Source organism: Endocarpon pusillum (assembly GCF_000464535.1).
Source record: "Endocarpon pusillum Z07020 unplaced genomic scaffold C685685, whole genome shotgun sequence".
In the NCBI taxonomy this organism is placed as follows: domain Eukaryota; kingdom Fungi; phylum Ascomycota; class Eurotiomycetes; order Verrucariales; family Verrucariaceae; genus Endocarpon; species Endocarpon pusillum.
The window spans coordinates 4,587-22,740 of NW_006913475.1; the positions used below are offsets into that span (position 1 = coordinate 4,587).

The 18,154-nt window shown below is 47.7% G+C and overlaps 6 protein-coding genes across 6 annotated transcripts; 4 read left to right on the forward strand and 2 right to left on the reverse strand.

Moving 5' to 3' along the window:
- Positions 1 to 429: 429 nt before the first annotated feature.
- Positions 430 to 1,940, forward strand: EPUS_07623 (uncharacterized protein; the record flags this gene model as incomplete). Its single annotated transcript, XM_007787613.1, has 2 exons — positions 430 to 532; positions 637 to 1,940. 2 exons carry the CDS (start codon positions 430 to 432, stop codon positions 1,938 to 1,940), a joined length of 1,407 nt encoding a protein of 468 aa, XP_007785803.1.
- A 320-nt stretch (positions 1,941 to 2,260) lies between these two features.
- On the reverse strand, positions 2,261 to 3,151 carry EPUS_07624 (uncharacterized protein; the record flags this gene model as incomplete). Its single annotated transcript, XM_007787614.1, has 1 exon — positions 2,261 to 3,151. The coding sequence occupies one exon, from the start codon at positions 3,149 to 3,151 to the stop codon at positions 2,261 to 2,263; it is 891 nt and encodes a 296-aa protein (XP_007785804.1).
- Positions 3,152 to 3,985: 834 nt separating this feature from the next.
- On the reverse strand, positions 3,986 to 5,388 carry EPUS_07625 (uncharacterized protein; the record flags this gene model as incomplete). Its single annotated transcript, XM_007787615.1, has 2 exons — positions 3,986 to 4,570; positions 4,633 to 5,388. 2 exons carry the CDS (start codon positions 5,386 to 5,388, stop codon positions 3,986 to 3,988), a joined length of 1,341 nt encoding a protein of 446 aa, XP_007785805.1.
- A 4,942-nt stretch (positions 5,389 to 10,330) lies between these two features.
- EPUS_07626 (uncharacterized protein) lies at positions 10,331 to 10,835 on the forward strand (the record flags this gene model as incomplete). Its single annotated transcript, XM_007787616.1, has 2 exons — positions 10,331 to 10,603; positions 10,653 to 10,835. The coding sequence occupies 2 exons, from the start codon at positions 10,331 to 10,333 to the stop codon at positions 10,833 to 10,835; spliced, it is 456 nt and encodes a 151-aa protein (XP_007785806.1).
- Positions 10,836 to 12,470: 1,635 nt separating this feature from the next.
- On the forward strand, positions 12,471 to 13,246 carry EPUS_07627 (uncharacterized protein; the record flags this gene model as incomplete). Its single annotated transcript, XM_007787617.1, has 2 exons — positions 12,471 to 13,001; positions 13,079 to 13,246. 2 exons carry the CDS (start codon positions 12,471 to 12,473, stop codon positions 13,244 to 13,246), a joined length of 699 nt encoding a protein of 232 aa, XP_007785807.1.
- A 2,471-nt stretch (positions 13,247 to 15,717) lies between these two features.
- EPUS_07628 (uncharacterized protein) lies at positions 15,718 to 17,142 on the forward strand (the record flags this gene model as incomplete). The annotated part of the gene is made up of 4 exons (XM_007787618.1): positions 15,718 to 15,871; positions 15,997 to 16,457; positions 16,510 to 16,721; positions 16,776 to 17,142. The coding sequence occupies 4 exons, from the start codon at positions 15,718 to 15,720 to the stop codon at positions 17,140 to 17,142; spliced, it is 1,194 nt and encodes a 397-aa protein (XP_007785808.1).
- Positions 17,143 to 18,154: the final 1,012 nt, after the last annotated feature.

An 18,154-nucleotide genomic window follows, 5' to 3' on the forward strand; every position in this document is an offset into this window, starting at 1 on the left:
TCAGCTCTTGGCGCTGCAGGGACCTCCGGACTGCGATTAGTCATGCTGCATGCTTCATACTACCTTACTTACGTTGAGTTACAATCGAACACAGAAAGCCAAAATAAAGGCACGATGGCAGCATTGCTGGCCAAAGAATCATAAAGAGTGCTCAGTAAACCCTTTCTACCACCAACTATTATGGCGAGTCTTGTTCCTCGTCCCCCTTACTCGCAAGAGGAGATCCAGAGGCTTTATCCCAGGGATTTGGAGCTTCAATTGGTCCAGATTCTCCTCCGGCATGGCGAAAGATCTCCAGTATCAGCTCGCTTCCAGAATGCGCGTTCTCTCTGATCCGGGGCTTCCGAGTCTGTTGCTGATAGTGGTTAGGCCGGACTCGCTCCATATTGGCCTTATTGCAATGCTGCAAGGCGTCTGACCTCTGTTGCTATGGCCTCTCGTGATGGGTCTACTTGGGATTCATTGCAATGGCGAAGAAGATTAGAGCGCTTCGGTGACGACGATGGCCCTGTCATGGCAGCTGGTCCTAATGGTGAAGTTGATGGTGTCTGGCAAGTGCTTCTCAGGGGATCGTTGTAATACTTCACATTGGCTAATGGAAGCTATGAAGTCAATTTGGTGAGCTCACAGATAAAGGTCGAGAGACGACCCTTGCTTTGGGCCAACGTCTTCGACACCTTTACGTTGATCAGCTCAAGTATATGCCCGACCTTATCTCCTCATCAGACAGCATCTATCTCCGTTCCACCCCCTTGTCCCGTGCTCTAGAATCGGTTCAACAGGCCTTTTGGGGCATGTACCCCCTCACAGCAAGAACTGCCTCATTCCCGCCACCTACGATAGTCACGCGTACACCGGCAGATGAAACGCTGTTCCCCAACGATAGCAATTGTCGCCGCTTCAATCAGCTGAGTCGTGCGTTTGCGCAACGAACGGCAGAGAAATGGAACGACACCGACGACATGAAATACCTCAACAAGCTAATCTCAGCATGGATGCCTCGATCCTTTCCAAAAGTAGCGGTAGATTCTCATCCCAGGTTATCAGGCATCATGGACACGATTAATGCAAGTTTGGCGCACGGGCCTGACACCAGGCTTCCTCCGGAGTTCTACGATCCTACAGCTCGGAGGATTATTGACAGAGTCAGTGTGGAGGAATGGTTTTCTGGCTACAACGAAAACCAGGAATACCGGGCACTTGGAATTGGTGGACTCGTGGGGGATATTGTTGAGCGCATGGTCGCCAACATAGAGCGCTCGGGCCTGACTATGTATGAGATTGGGGGCGAGGACGGACGGCTGGGCCAGGGCAGAGGCGGTGAAACCAGCATCAGATTCGCCATGAGCGGATGCCATGACACAACGATTGCCGGGCTGCTGGCAAGCCTTGGAGCCTTTGGCGGAGAGCCATGGCCGCCATTCACGAGCAGCATCGCGGTGGAGCTCTTCAAAAAGAAAGACCAGTCCCAAATTTCTGGCGGCATAAGACCAAAATCAGCTACCGAGAAGCAGGCCGTGACAGAACCAACGCGTCCAGGATGGTTCGCATCATTACTCGGCCTCTCTTCTCACAAGAGTCCTCCTCCCCCCCCGAGCGAAGCTTCAGAAGGCATAGGCAGGCGACCAACCACAGAGCTTTCAGTCAGCGAAAAGGCAAAGCTCGACGGCTATTACGTCCGGATCCGCTACAACGACAAAGTGATGACCGTGCCAGGCTGCAAGAAAGCAGGCAACCACCTGGAGGGCGACGACAGCTTCTGCACCATGGCAGCATTCAAAGCGATAGCAGATGAGTTTACGCCTCGGAACTGGAAGCGGGAATGCGATGCGAACATGGAGACTGCCACCATCAAACCCGTAGGCAAGGAGGAATGGGCCGGCTTTTCCAGGACAGAGCCTTCGGGAGACGCAAGTGGGAGCCCGGGCCAGACTCTTTAGAATCTAGAAGTTCACGATGCCAGGAAAGTATCACGATACCATGAAAGTAGAAAGAGAAGAGCGTACATTTGCCTACAAAATCATACTTTATTGTGACTGCCTCAAAGAGGACTTTGAGAACTTCGTTCTCCGCCTCACTAGCCAGGACACCGGCATCCGCCCGCATGCTTTGCTGGTGAGGTCTTAATGACTTTTGAGGCGTCCGCCCACACCACACTCAGATCCTAAAGATCTGCTTTGTCTTGCGATTAAAAAGAAACATGGTTTCTTGTCACAATTATATACCGAACACAGCATATTAATACAACAACCCCAAAGGGCTATCTTCTTAGATAAAGCTTGACACTAAACACAAGACTTCGATTTGCTGATGCAAGATTCAGATAGCCAGAACTGACACTGGCAGTGCCAGCACGAGCGTCCCCCTCACTACTCGCCTCAAACTCCCCAGACGAGAACACAGCCAAACCCTCCTCCGCACCGTAGAGTCGTCCAGCGGACGCCCTACCCAGGTATCCCTGCCCCTCGATGCCCAAGACAGTTGAGACGGGAGGGTTCATCTCAACTTTCATGGCCTTCTCATTGTATGCCTCGGCGGGCCCCACAGCTCTCAGGCGGCGGATCTCAGGCTGGCGGAGATCGGCGTATTTTTCAGCCTCAAGATCGGTTGCCTGATCGGGGTTGGCGAGCTCGGTCAAGACTTCGTTGCGCCAGGTGAGGATCTGGATGGCGAGGCGGTTGGAGCGGATCTCTTCTGTCAGCTGCTCAATTCTGTCATCGTAGTTTACAGCCATGCCTTCGATGGCAGCGTTGGTGATGGCTCGTTGGCTGTTGAATTGCTGATCCATCTCTTCGAGGTGGCTGATCTGGAGATTTTGCATGACAATTTCTTCACGTTCGCGCCCGTAAGGAAGGTGCTCATAGGGAAGCTGGGTTACAAGTTCAGAAGAAGCGACAGATGAAGCGTCGGCCGTGTTGTTGTCATTGCTGGCAGGATCGATATTGGTTGGATGGACGGGGAGAGGTGCTTGTGCTGTGACAGTTGTTGTTGGCTCTTCGGCAGGATCAATATTAGTTGGACTGACGGGGAGAGGTGCTTCTGCTGTGGAAGGCTCTTCGGCAGTGGTCGTCTCAAGATATCGATTCACCACCATATCAATATCTTCTTGGGTGATTCCAATCAGAGTAGGACCCCGACGTGGACCGAACATCTTGTTATTGTTTGTAGAAAACTGTTGCTGATTTGTGGTAATAAGGTGGTGATGATGCAGAAGCGATATACTGAGGCAGCTGGCTGTGACTGACTTGCTCTAGTACAATGATGATGATGAGACTAAAGCGATGTGCTGAGGTAGCTGGTTGTTGCTGAGTTGCTCTACTAGGATGAGGATGATGATGGATGATGATGATGATGATGATGAGGATGAGACTAAAGCGGTGTACTTGGATAGTTTCTTGTTGCTGGTTGCGGTGGAAGTGTAAGCTTGGAGTGGCCTTATTTTCAAAGAGGACCGCAAGATCGAAGGTTAGGGCTAGGTCCGCATTCACTACAAACACAATAGCAATGTGAGCAACCCAAAATTCATTGAAGAGAACTTTTGAATCTATTCAGTGATATGGCTCCTGCCAAGACGGATCTGCGAGGAAAGGAGACTGCTGGAGCAAAATGGTGGACTTCTAGAGCAAGTCTCGCACATCAGATCAGCTGTGTTCAGTACTGGCTGTAATTGACTACCGTCCACCCAGTCAGCATTGCCACTGTCCGAAGAGTTTAGAGTCGAAATGCTTCTTCCTGCCGTTAAAAGCATCGACAACTAATGAAAAAGATAAGACAAACCGATTATATTGCAACGAGAAGCAGGATATAATGAGGCCTCGTGAGAAGGGGCAAACCTGACCACCTCAAATTTACGCCAGCTACACGATTGGGTAAGTCTCCACAATGAAAGGTTGAATAGGTTACTTACTTTTCAGCGTTTTCGCACGCATATAGCTTGGTTGCTTAGGAGAATTTGTGCCAATGCCATTCTCAGACTTGGTACCAGTCAGCCGTTGTGGCAATGATCTTGACGCAAAATGCCCTTGAAAATAACAATATCTTGGTCAATGTTCAGAATGCCGGCATCATAATGTCGCGGCCAGCTCAGAAATAGAAGCGGTAACCCGTTGAGATATCCGGTAAGCCATGTTGCGTCGCAGTCGCACATTTCTGAACGGCCGTTCATGTTTAAGGCATTTGAAACAAATGGTTGCTCCTTTTTCATATGCCACAGATAAAAGCAGGGCTCTTTGGAGGCTGTCAGGATGACCAGGAGGTCGGGATCCATTGGATGCCAAAGAAGCTGCCTGATACGATCCCGAAAACTAACCACTGCCAGAGGCTGCTGTGTCGTTAGGGCATCCCAGATCCATAAAGTCCATGGTCTGGATGAATCTTTCGATGCAACCAGCTGGCAAGTTGCATTTACGGCCATCTGATCAGCCCCGGCGGACCCTTGAATGTTGCGAGCTTGAAATGACGCAAAATGACGCGAGAAGATGTGATCGCCATCTTGTGACTCCTGCCATACATCATATGATGCTCCGTCGATTACAGCAGGGTGGTTGATGGTAGCCACTGAATGAAGAAGCTAGCTCAAGTCAGTCCGGCACCTCTTACAAGAAGCGGAGAGGAGCGGTGCGTAGCACATACTTTCTCATCCCCAAGCTGGCGTCGCAGGAAGAGATGCCCTGAACTATCGAACAAAGCGAGTACTGCTTTGCCACCACACAAGAGCCAGTCTACCTTGCTGATGCCCAGGCCGTCAAATCCTGGGAGTATTTGAAAAAGACGCATACTTTCGGCAGTTATATCCAGCTGTTTCAAGTGATGACCATTGGCTGTGAAGAATAGCACTCTTAAGCCAAAGGCAGCAGCATCCCAAACGCACAGAAGAGGATTACCTTCCGGGCACGACATGATACCTTGGGCGTCGTGGGTCAGCGGAGTGAAGGTACTGGACTTGATTGAGCCCATTTGCGTCATAGTGAAGACAACGACAAGGTCTTGCCCTTCACTTCTTGTAAGAATCGAGAGGCACTTACCGTTGGGACTTTGGCTAAGCCCACGGTTGTCCGGATATTTGATGTTCGCAACATCGTGTCGCTCGGGACGCGTCAGAGAAATGATGGAAGCTTGTATGCCTGCAATCTGGAGGATAATCGCATATTCATGATTGCAAGCGAAGTCGATGAATGAGGATTTGCCAAGTTGGGAGCCCAGGTCATAGTGGGCAAGGATCGTGCACGCCGGTTCAGAGGCAACACGCAGATCCAGGTCAATGCATAAGACGACAAGATAGTGCCCGTCCGAGACCATCAGCCATGCCCTAAGGAGATGCCCCTCTGGTTCTGCCGCGGTTGCGTCATCCTCGCCAGTCGAGTAAATCTCTGGTGCCCATCGAAGCATGTGGGCTTGGGCCAAAATCTTTTGCACCTGTCGTGAGTGCACCACAGCAACGTGGCAGAGAACAGATCCTTGGCCAGAAGGACATCTACTAATGTGGATTTGTGACGCAGACGCAATGGCCGCTATATATATGCCATTAGGAGAAGGTACAGCACGCGTTTTGGCTGCCGAAGTCCTGTTAGGAGACGATATCTATCAGGTCAGAGTAAAGTTGCTCACAGTTCCCAGCATCAGATCGTGCACTGTCATGCGAACTTGTGTCCGATACTGTTGACCTGTCTCGGTGCGTATGCATCTTTGTCATGGGACGCTCTATCTCGCAGCTCACGAGTAGAAGTTCATGCAGGGAGTTGGTGTCGTGAAGAGAGAGGTACAGGTGGTGTTAGGCATGCTACATCTACTTGCCCCAATGAATGGGCATGGTGCGACCACAAGGATATTCAGCAGGCCCCTCCATACATTGTCAGTACAGCAAGGGTCAACAGATTCATGATGCGAAAGGAAGGCAGTCAAGTAGCATCAAGCCATTGTAGTCAGCAGCTTTCTCGTGAGCGACTCGGAACTTGGGCGTTTGGATCGGGAGCACTGGCTGCACTCACTAATGAAAGGAGAGAAAAACCTGAGATGTTGTGGTTGTTGCCAAGACCAACCATATCTACCATAACTTGAAATATTCTTCTGATTGGTGCCCTAACTAGCCATCTTTACTACGTAGTGGAGCAGACAGTTTGAGCGCACTCGCGGCTTGATTGACCAACTGCACGCCAGAGTGGTGGATAATCTGAACTCCTCATTTTCTCTTCCTTCTACTGACATTTAATGTCTCCACGTCATATGGATACCAGACGCAGCAATCTGCCATTCGGCTGTCCAATATCATCAATTTCGCGCAAAGATCCTTTTCACCAATCCATGAACCAACCAAGAGCTTGCAAAATTGCCTGATCCAATGAGCAATAAAGACGTAATGCTTCTCATTGCCTCCACTCCCCTCATCGAATCCAAATATGTCCGGTCGATTCATACTGGCATATTGAATGGGCCAGGGTATGTTATACAGATTCTTATTGCTGCCCGAAGATGCGGCTTGGATCCTGGTATGATTGCTGGGACATCCCTGGCTATTTGTGGGCTATTGTATTGTACTCCAGCATTTCTCTGGGAGAGGGTGTGAAATGGCGGCTCATAGGATTTAAGAAACGACGGCTTCAGCATCAGCAAGGTCCTAGTAGCCATCAACCGGTCAGTACTTTGTCGACATAAGATACATAGTCATGGGACTCAGACGGTGAGCAGAGAACTCTCCATTAAACGACACACATTTCATTGTGACACATTTCCGACGATGAAGGTATAGCGCTATATACTATCGCCAAAACTGACCTCACCAAATGCCCGTTCCGGATTCAGACCTGAGCGCTTGCTGTTTTAACCTGAGTCATGAGTAAGCCAGCCTGAGCTGTGGCAATGCCTGAGTGTTACAGCACGTGAACACGCCAAGCACAGACAGGCACTACGGAGCTGCCTGGCGCTTTGCGAAGTAACTATGACGGACTTGGACAGGCGTGGACCCTGAACTACACACAAGGTCACACCTGGACAACGTAATGATCAGAGGTGATCAGGGTGATCAACTCTGAGCACGAATCTCCTAGTCTATATAAGCACGCTCACTTCCCAGATAGTTTCATAGTCTTCGTAGTCAACTCATGTTATCAGCTCATACCTAGCTTGAAGACATTCAGAAGTATCTTTGATTATACCCGCTGTTCTACCCAACCAACCCACTTGGACCCAACTTGTAGTTGAGACTCGTCTTGACAAGTTGAGCCCTAACACTGAGCCGTGTCTGACCGTCTCCTTAGGTCCGGAGGTCCTAGATTTCGGCCCCTTGCTAGGCGGGAGGGCCTGTATCTGGGCAAAAATTGCTTATTTGAGCGTTTTTTGGCAGTTCTATCTTCATAAAAGGCATGCACGGCTAATGAGGGAGTGTTGGAATTGGCTGTATACGCCGTACGTGTACAGCTAAATCCTTGGCATCACGTGACCGCACTCTGCGCAGTATTAGTATTAGCCTCTCCTCCTTCTAGAGATAGATTCTGCAAAGTAGATAGAATCTATTTATTCACTTCATCACTTTGGTCCGCATTTTTAAGCTTACTGCACTTTGCAGCCAATTGATTGAGCTTGGCGGTGCTTTCACATTAGATAGATGATATATTAATTAAAATGAATTTCTAATGCATTTCTATTATTATTGTAAATAAGATAAAGTGCGTAGTAAATAGTCTTGGCCCACAGGATGGGTGTCCGGCATTTCATGAGATTTTTCGCCGACAAAATGGTGGTCCAAGCGTCACCCACATGGAGGTTTTGAAGAATCCACACCGACCTACATACCCGGAGGTGTCTGGGGGGCTGTAGATGTGTGTGGCAGACGTCGGCGCCAGAGAAGTCAAAGGCTGTAAAGGGAATGACTGGGAAGTAATTTCTATAGGTCCGACAGAGCGCTTAATCTACGGGTAGTGGAGGTCTGTAATGAATGGTGATGTCGTCTCGTATACAAGACGTCGGAAGTGGCTGCATAGATGGCGCGAGCTTCGCTAGCTTTTCTAACAAAGGTATTAGGAGAAGCAATGATCTTTGGCTGTAAGGAGGTCACCTTATGGAGATCAGAAACCTGCTCTCTATATTGTACAAATAGTAGTTTCCAGATGCTGTAAGATCATGCTATCCATCGCTATTGTAAATAAGAATTCAATGCTCTAAGATCAATGCCAAAGTAGGAAAATTGATCAAAGATCGAAGATCTCTCCAGCTCCTATCCAAACCTAAAGCCAAATTAGCCCACAGTAAGCATGCCCAAGTGCAGGATGGTGGCCGTACATCTAAAATCGATCAACAGTGTATGTAGTTCAAGATGCTGACGATGTGCTCAGAAGACGTGTTGGTTTGCGGTGTTCTGTACTGCCAAGCCCTGATAGTCTTGACATACCACCCACCAATAACTCTCGGTTTACTGTAGACTAGTTAATAGACAACTAAGACAGACAACAGAGTTGCTTCAGATCAACAAGACGCTTTGATAGGTTAGGGTCATCCTTAATCCTTGTGATTGCCTGCGGGTAGCAGAGAGTAGAGTCGACTTGGGCCAAACTATTCCATATTCGGCGGTGCTCACATGCATGTCTTAGCAGACACAGTTCCGATTGAGATTGAGCGCAAAACCAAACTTGATTGATTGATTGGTTGATTGATTGATTGATTAATAATTGACTTAAGCCACCACTCCTCCGCCCCCCACTAACAAATTTTTTGTATAATTCCAACCACCAAATGTCACGATCGGCCCCTAGCGGGTGCCGGCTTAGAAGCAAAATGGAAGCTGGCTGGATAATAAAAATGACATTCCCAGAGGAAATTGATCGGCGGTACGAAGTCAGTTACACATGAATAAACCCCCTTCAGAACATCTCTAAATCTGCAGCCATAGAGTTTTCGGTAGTTGCTTTTCAGCGAGGGTGGGGAAGGCCTAGCGGACTTTTCAAGCATTCCATTCTGGAGTACTGTGCATTGCGAAAGTGTTGCAATTCCTTGGCGCTACTCTCGAATTGCTGGCCCCGCGGGGCAGAATTGCAGTGAGGGCAGAGGATGGCCATTTACCACCTAATTATCGTAGTAGAATGCCTAAAATCGCCCGGATAGTAAAATAGACTCTCTTGTGACCTTACTGCCAAAATTTTGAGATAGAAATTTATGGTGTTGAATTGTGAGAAGCGTTCAAACGTAGGGAGAACTTTATAGCGCTTTTATAACGCAAATAGAAAGGAGGATATAAAGAGGATAGTAGGGAGTAGGATAGTAGAAAGGAGGATATAAGGAGGATAGTAAGGAGGAGGATCTCAAGGAGGAGGAGGATCTCAAGGTGGAGGCTTGACTTGCTAGTTCTTAAACCTTTGTATAGTACAGGGTGTTTATATCAAATAGGCCTTGCATTACTTCTAGAGCAACGACTTTCTTATATAGTCAAATAACCCTAGATGAGTTCTCTAATAGTTGTGTTACAGATAAGAGAGTTTTGTATCGTCTTTTAGGATAACAAGTGAGTATTAAGCTTTCGTTTACTATAATAGCTTAAAACTAGAACAAGTTAATAGTCTATAGATTACTAAACCTAGCACAGGAATTAATATCCTCTTACTTAAAGTCCGCAGAATTCTATTTAGTTCACTGCTGGCTTTGATAAACGTAATCCACTCATTAAAAACTCAACACTAAAGGCCAGCAGTTGAGATAAGGCAAGATATAAGCGCCAGCAAGGTCTATGAGTAATTTCAAGCAATTTCTACGCGTTTTTCGTACGTGGGGAGCTATTCCTATATCTCACCACAATTCTGCCCCGCGGCGCCAGCAATTCGAGGGTAGCGCCAAGAAATTGCAACACTTTCGCAATGCACAGTATTGTGCATTGCGAAACTCTTGCAATATTTGGAGGTTGTGCGGAGTTGCTGGCGCCGCGTTGTCAAACAGAAACAGCTCTTAAGGCTCACTTATATGAAAATGATGCTAAGCTTCTTCTGATTCTAATGATATAAGTTTTAAATCTCTAAGGTTCTTTCTAAGACAGTAGGATTTACTATGTAGAAAGTCAACTTTATCAATTGAGAGTTGTGTTACTATTTGTCTATATCATTAAATCAGAAGAAGCTTAGTATCGTTTTGACATATTATCTATATAATACAAATCCATGGTTGACCCTTAAAGAGCTGTTTCTGTTTGACAACGTAGCGGCAGCAATTCTCTATATAACGCCAAGGATTTGCAAGAGTTTCGCAATGAACAATATTTAATCAATTTTGAGATCCAACCACGTATACTCTATCAGCTACGACTACCAATATTTCGTAAATTTTCCTCTTAAGTCAACCGAGCACTCCCACCATGTCTACGACCGGAATTAACCCCTCAAGAACCAAGATTCGCTACACCACTGGCAATCCCTACGAACAGCGCTACGGCTACGATCGCGCCATCAGAAAGGGATCCTTCATCTTCGTCTCCGGTACGACCGCAATCGACAAAACCACTGGAGTGCTGCAAGCACCAGGTAATGCCTACGATCAAGCAGGTTTTGCGATGAGGGAATGCATCTCCGCTGTCGAAGCCCTGGATGGTAAAAAGGAGGACATTTGCCGGATTAGGATCTTTGTTGCCGTGAGTATCAGCAGAGCAATGCTCAAGGATACTTAAAGGTGGCTAATAGGGCGGTGCGTGCCAGAAACACGACAATACAGAAGCTATCGGAAAGCAATTTAGGGAGAATTTCGTCACAAGCTTGAAGGACGCTGATGTTGGGATCGCGGCTACCATGATTGTGGTTGGTGAAGGAGGTTTTGTGGATCCAGAGATGCTGGTAGAGGTTGAGGTGGACGCCATCGTGTTGTAATACATCTGTCATATTCCTATAGCAAGCGGAGATAAATGCTGCCAAATTTGACGCCCACAAACCGACGTAGATAAAATCTATAATATCATCAACCAATAACTCCTTATGTTCCCCAGAGCCTATCTTTCTGTTAGAGATCCCATCACCATGTTGATAGAGAACCCAAACTCCGACTGATCCCAGAACATTAAAAAAAAAAGCTGATACCCGAACCTTCACAACACCTGTCCTGCGATTCCTGGCTAGCGTGATTTGAAGTTCGATTGTCCTTCATTTTCCTGACGTGCAGCCCGAGGAATTTCTTGGTCGGCCCAGAGGACAGAACCATGAAATGCGGCATAGTCGTCCTCGGGAATGTACTGTAAATGCAGGGAAACAGATTCCACATGGACAGCGCTTGCGATCCCGTAGTCCCGCGCCATCAGCTGGCCCCGGCCCAGTGATGCCGGGCTTGCAAAGTTGGGACTTTGCTCTAGAGGCTAGTTCATCTTACCTATCGGTCCCGATGAACGAGGGGTCGGCGGACCCTGTCGGCGTTCAGCTCCTTCAGACACAAACTCAAGATTGCTCAATGCCTGGCTCTAATACGATGCCGGAGAACCATACAGAAGAGCTATGCCACGTCCACACGACCAATTAGCCCGTCAGCTCGACCTTCGTCCCCAGTGTCTACCTGGCGCCTGTGTCACAGACTTGGTTCGAGAATGGCCATTTCTTCTTGGACAGCTGGGCAGACGGAGCTGGTTTTCAAGCGGCCATCGGTCATGGCCAGAAGAGTCTGACCGCTCAGCGTGGAGCAGATCTTGGCGGGTTTCCGAAAGAAGAACTAACGAGCCAGATGCCTGGGTTTGGGAGAGCTGAGCTGACGCGGGAAAGCGTCTAGTTGGATGCAGGAGAATCATTAGAAGAGGCTTAGGGTAGAGGGAGATTTAGGAGGTGCGTAAGAGTGGATGAGTGCTGATGTGGCTGGGTAAAGATCATAGCCGCACTTTATCCACCACTCTGTCATAAAATGACGGTATTTATCATTGGCTTAAATATCCGCCACAGACGCGAGGTACGCTGCAGCGCAACTTTAACAGGATTCAGGTCGAGATGAAGCCTTTTCATTGGTAGATAGTCACGTGAAATACCTTGGCTGCGGATATTTGAGCCAATGATAAATACCGTCATTTTATGACAGAGCGGTGGATAGCGCTGATGAAGTATGCAATCAGCGTCTACCCTTTTACTGCCAACGCATTCGGAGACTGTCCTCACTGGCAGCCTCACATGGCAACGCAGCCCTTTGTTTACAATGTCATTCTGCCAGTTCTGCTTCTTAATGACGAGGACTTGTGCCTTTGACACTTCTGATTCAGAAGTCCGTTTGTTTCGTGAGCTACTTCGTTTGAGGTGGCTGGTTCCTTGACTCACGAAGTGCCTACAAACGGGCAAACACTGTGATTTGGAACCATTTCCTCGTCTATAAGTACCTGGCTTCTGACCTTGCACATCTCAATTTTCAACATCATCAACATCAACATCATCACTCATCTTCCTTAATCTACAAATCGAATCAACACAGACGAATCTTCCCACCTCAACAACTCATCACAATCCCAGAACTATTGATAAATATATCAGTAAGCAACAATGACGGAGATCCTCCAACCATACAGCGTGTCGGAGTTCAACAAGATCCCAGACCTCCACGAAGGAACGACAGCTTTTCATGCCAAAGATGGTATGAAGTTTGTGAACGAAGTCTTTGGGCCTCTTGTACTGAAGCACGGCCTCGAGGCTCAACTCGGCATCACTATTCTGCATCGTCACTTCGACTTAAAGGATCCTGAAAAGCTTGTTGAATTCAACAATATCTCGCTACCGTGGAAGAATCAAGACAAAGATGATTCTCATTCCGGCGGCAAGATTCTACCCAATGCCTGGCTCCTCAACAACGGCAAGTTGATGCCATATGAGTTCTTCTTCTCTCCCTTCAACCAAGAAAAGTCAGTCGACCTTACCCAAGACAAAGTCCGCGCCTTCCTAGGCGAATTCGTCCAAGCAGCTAAGTATTCGAGCTTGGACGGGATTGTTGCTTTGAAAATGTTCCCTGGTCCTGGCTTTAGAGGAGGCTTGGAGTTTTCCGAAGGCAGAGCAAACATCGTTCTCAAACCGGGCCAGGTAAGTCATCAATCTATATTCGAAGCGTCTTTGTTCTTGTTGCCACTACCTTCGCTGAAACTAACATACCGTTGCAGTACAAACTCGAGAATTCCCAAGCCGCTGAAGTCACTTGGTATTTCGAGCGAGGGTGGAGGGAGCAGAAGGATTATTGCCACTGCACTAAATACTTCAAGGATCATTTCCACACGGTAGAACAGTGCTATCCAGGAGAAGAGGCAGGCCGGCCGGCTAGTCTAAAGTGACGAATCCAGCTCCGGGCATTGAGCTTGGATGGTGGAGCGTGGAGGACATTTGCAGGGCCTATCACCTTAGCTTGTGAGGAAAGCTGCTTGGGCCTGCTGGATTTCTCCCTCATCTAGGATGTTTTGTCATATCATAGATCTCTGGTACCTACCGATCATTTCGAGGGTTAGCCTTGCTAAACACTTTGCTGTAGTTGCAGCCAATGCAGATGAATTGCTTCCCTCTTCTGCTTCATGGCATGTAAATGAATCGTTCTCCGCGTTGAACCTGAAATGCCATCAGAGCCAGGTTGAAGCAATCGGACTAGTCCTTGGGATCCTATGTTACGCCTCTTTGTGACTTCGTAGAATCCATGTCTCACAAGATAACTTGTGTATAAGATCATTGGGCATGGCAGCTCACCATTTGACCGAAGATGCGTTACGTCAGCAAGGGCCCCAACGAGGTGCCAAGAGATGACCTAACATGTTGTATGAAACAGGAGCGGAAGTCATGGTTGTAATTATCAAGCTGCTTCCAAAGCTCATCAGGGGTGGAGGTATTGGAGTTGAGTTCAAACATCAGCAGCACTCTTCCAAATCCGGTAAACCGACCAGGGGGTGGCCATAAACTAGCAAAATGGCCACTCCCCGGTCGAGTTCAAGGCGCGATGCTGATCAAAGTCCCCCTTAGCGTGGACCGCGACACCACTCATCGCTTCTCTTAATACGAATTCAGGATCTCAGACAACTCCGTGATAATGGATAAAGCAACCTTCTGTTACCTTGTTTTCTTCCCACTTTTGCTCCTTCTCATTTCATGACTTGTTAGTAAGTTAGCAGCGTATGGGGAGCTGAGTTGTTATGATCTATATCAACCCATCTTCAAGTGTGCGCTCTCATAACTCAGATGAAATGCACCACCTTGTGTAGTCACAGTCATTTACCAGTAGAGCCCCTCAAGTCCAGCCATGGGTGATGACTTTGCCACACCAAGTGCTCTAAGCAGGTCCATCAGATCATGCGGAACAATACACAAAACATAATTGGGAATATTACGGGCTCGATAGGAACCCCAACAACATGTCTCTGCAGCATACAGCAGATAAAGTACTGAAGCATTGTTGGCGATCTTGCGAATGAGCACATCAAGGAATTTGGCCACTGTCAAATAGTTCCAAAGAAAGAGGCATCTTCATCCCTCACGTCACTACAGAGCTGCCAGCAGCAAAATGTGGTAATACCTTCCTGTGGATGGAATTTTCAGGATGTATTGTAACCTGTTCCTGTTTAAGCAATGCATGCCCTCCAAGAAAACACTTCAAGAAGAACACTTGCCCAACTGCCAAGGCGTAGCTCTTGCTATATATGTCTTTATTCTACCGGTACAAATGTCCTCGGACATATAGCTCAGTGGTATTACAACTGAGTGAGCAAAACCAAGGCGTCAGCTAGTTTTCATAGCGGATATATTCTCTCCTTCCAGTATCGAACCTCTCCTACGGCAAAGTTCGAGAGTAGAGATATTGATGTGAACTTTTTGCCTCTTTTTTGGCCCCTTTTTTGCAAATTAGTTTGTGTGCGGGTTATATAGACTGTTTCTTGTGCAGTTCGAAAAGGTTAAGTGAAATAGATAGCTCTGAAATGCTTTTATGCTTGTCATGTTGAAATGTATTGTTTATTTTTGTCATGAAATGCCCAACTTCATTTGCCCCTCTGAGTGTTCAGCCCGCTATGTTGCAAGAGTCGCTCTAAACAATAAACAATGAGCCTTCTCCGCTTACTTACACTAAACTAGATCTCGCCAACCCCGATATGCCTCCTGTTCCCAAGCTTTATCTCTTACACCTCGTTCGAAAAGCTCGAAGCTAATCTGCTATTCATGAATGGCACCACTAAGACCTCATTTGGTCATTTGTTCGAGACATTAGCGAATATGTCCATGGTATGATCAGATGCGACCTGTCCACCTTGGTAACAGAGTACTAGGGAAAATATTGTGGAAGTCGAATTGAAACAGTCAAGGCCCTCAGCTATCACCTATCCCAATGACCAGAAAATTGTATTGGGTACTTGAGCCATTACGGAGAGATGCAAGTAGGAACTGCTGCTGCACTCGTGCTAAAACCCAGAGTAAGGAGCCTGCGTAAGGGGATGAGGTAGCGCATATACCTACCAGTTATGCTGGCTGATTGTGATTTTCAAGGATCGCCGAGGTTGAGCATTGTAGTTCAATATGCAGGGCTCAGTTTTTGGCAACCCAGAAACACTTCCTGAGATGCGCAATACCGCAAATATCTGAACACTTTGCAGTCTCTCACGTGTTTGTGAGCTTTAAGGAATCTGCATTGTACCCACCACCTCAACGATTTTGTAATCTCTTTGTGTTGCACGTTTCAGACCAATTCTTTCACCCGTCAATCTTGTAGTAGAAGATTTGTAGCTCTTGAAGTTCACAGACCGATAATTCTCGTCCAAAGACAGCAAGCAAGATGCCGCCAAAGAAGCTGAAACAAAGCTCGGTTGAGCCCCGAGTTAGTGATGAGCTTGTTCCCTCTATTCAACAGACGTCAGAGGCACAAAGATCTTCCACAGAGTTGCAAGATGCCGCTGATAGTCTCAATGATGGTCCACGAAGCCTGCAAGGTATGTCTACTGAATTTCCGTAGGTAAAGCTTGACCATGCCAGCGCTTCTAGCTCTGGAATGGCTTCACTGATGCTTCTACGTGTGAGCGTATGAGCGTGTGAGCGGGAGCTAACAGGACGTCAGGAGAAGCAAGCGCGTCAGCCTCTGCTGATCCCCAAACACCACCAAGACCTATCATTAGTGACGATGCTGGAAGTCCGTTTCGTACATTTCGACAGGAGCTAGGACTCTCGACAGTCGAAGTGCCTGCTCTCCGCCCACGAAGTGACAGCAGCGACCCGTTCGTTATTCGACTTCGGCCCAGTGTCGTTCGCGATGAAGCTTCTCTACAAGCTGCTATCAACGAGATAATTTACAATGAAGATCGCGTACAAACCTTCATGAGACTTTCTCTCTCACCAGCCGAGGCTACAGCTGTCCGCGATCGTCAGGGGGCACAGGTCTTGTCTCAGCTCAACGATGAGTCTTTGACATTGAGGGACGCACTGTGGTATCTCGAGTATGCCGGCTGGGACGTAGAGCTAGCAATCTTGCACCACATGCACGATATCATTGACCGGGCTGAGGCACCTGGTCCTAATTCAGTTAGCTCACACTCCCCAACAGTCAGACTTCCTCCATGATAACCTTTGTCAGGTTCAGATCCAGAGCGAGTTTCCTGTAGAGAATCCGTATCTTGACAGAGCGCCAGTGAGAGGTGGAGACGACTTCGACCAAGCCAAACTGAAGCTCCACTACATGCAGTACCATGTTGCAAGAACTATGACATATCCGGAATGGAAGAATTTTGATCGCAACGATGTGGATCACGTTAGAGCTCTCAACAGATGGCGCTGGAAGACGATCATGTAAGCTTACCCCTCACACGAATTTGTGCATCGAAACTAACCTTTTAATTGCAGGGCCCAGGTCGGATTGAAAGAGGAGAAGATAAAGGGCACGAGATACAACCGACTCGAGTTGCTATGGCTTCGTAACTACCTGCTCGCACACCCAAAGTGTACGAGCCGTGAGCTCACTGACAACTGGAATGCAAATTTTGCTGGGGCAATGCTGCCTGGTGAGACCAAACCACGTCCGAAGCGCTCGCTTGCGGCTATTACCTGCCTGCGCCTCCGTCAACCAGGTGCCACCAAGAAATCGAAGAAGAAAAGAACGGCGGATGATGCAGGACTTGGGGCCCCGGACGAAAGTGCTGATGATACTGGCATGGCACAAGATGCGAATGTGGTGCAAGAAGAGCAGGACAGTGCCATGATGCTTGCATGACTCAAGATGAAGATGCGGTGAAAGAGGAGCAGAACGGCGCACAGACGGAAGGCAAGATTGACAAGTGAAAGTTGTTCAGTCTCAGAAGCCAACGGTACAGGGGAGTGATCAAAGTGAGCTGCATTGGCTGTATTCAGAGAGACGATGTACTCTACACGTTATGATTACTGCTGATGAAATTTTCATGCAACCTGGCAGTTAATGGTTGACTACTAGTAACAGCTACTAGCGTGCCAAGACAAAACTCCTATTACTACTACTACTACTAGTAAGTAGTACTTCAAAATGTATATTGAAGCCTGACCTCACCTCATCTCACTTTCCACCGTTCTCTTCACAAGACCAGCCAGGAATAAACCTGAGCAGTATTACTGTAGCACCGTTCTCATTCAATGCATGTCCCTTCCATCATCTGAGTCCTTTGTTTGTCATTCTTCATGTCTTCACTGCTAGATGCGGCTATGCTTCGATATATTGCCAGCAGCAAGACTGTCATTGCTCGCTTGCAGAAGTGCCAGCTAAGAGGCCTCCCCTCCCAGCCCAGAGAACATAACACCACACGACAAAAGTCTTTCTCAACAGCTCCATCCACACGAGCTTTACAAGTTGCAGGCTTTCGTCATCAGAAGGGGCGGTAGTTGCACCCGCTCGTCCTTCTCAGCCATGGATGACTGCCTTTAGCTTCTTCACAGCTAGCCAGAAGATGCGATCCAACTACAAAGGTGGCGGTTATTAAGCTGCATTCAAAGAAGATCGGTAGCCAAACCTTTGTGTCAGAAGGTTGCTTGATCTGGATGTGGCTGGAATATATATAAGCCTTCTCTTTTCCCAATTCTCGTTGACCTTTTATGCTCTGCCATCTAGCATGAGGCTGGCCAGTGGCCACGATCCAGAGTAGAAAAGTTGAACGCATTATAGATATCTCGATCGATCGAGCACAACATCGACGGAAGACGAAACTAGCCGTTACCCAAACAGGCCGTAAGCTGAGTTCTGGCTTCGTTAGACAGCT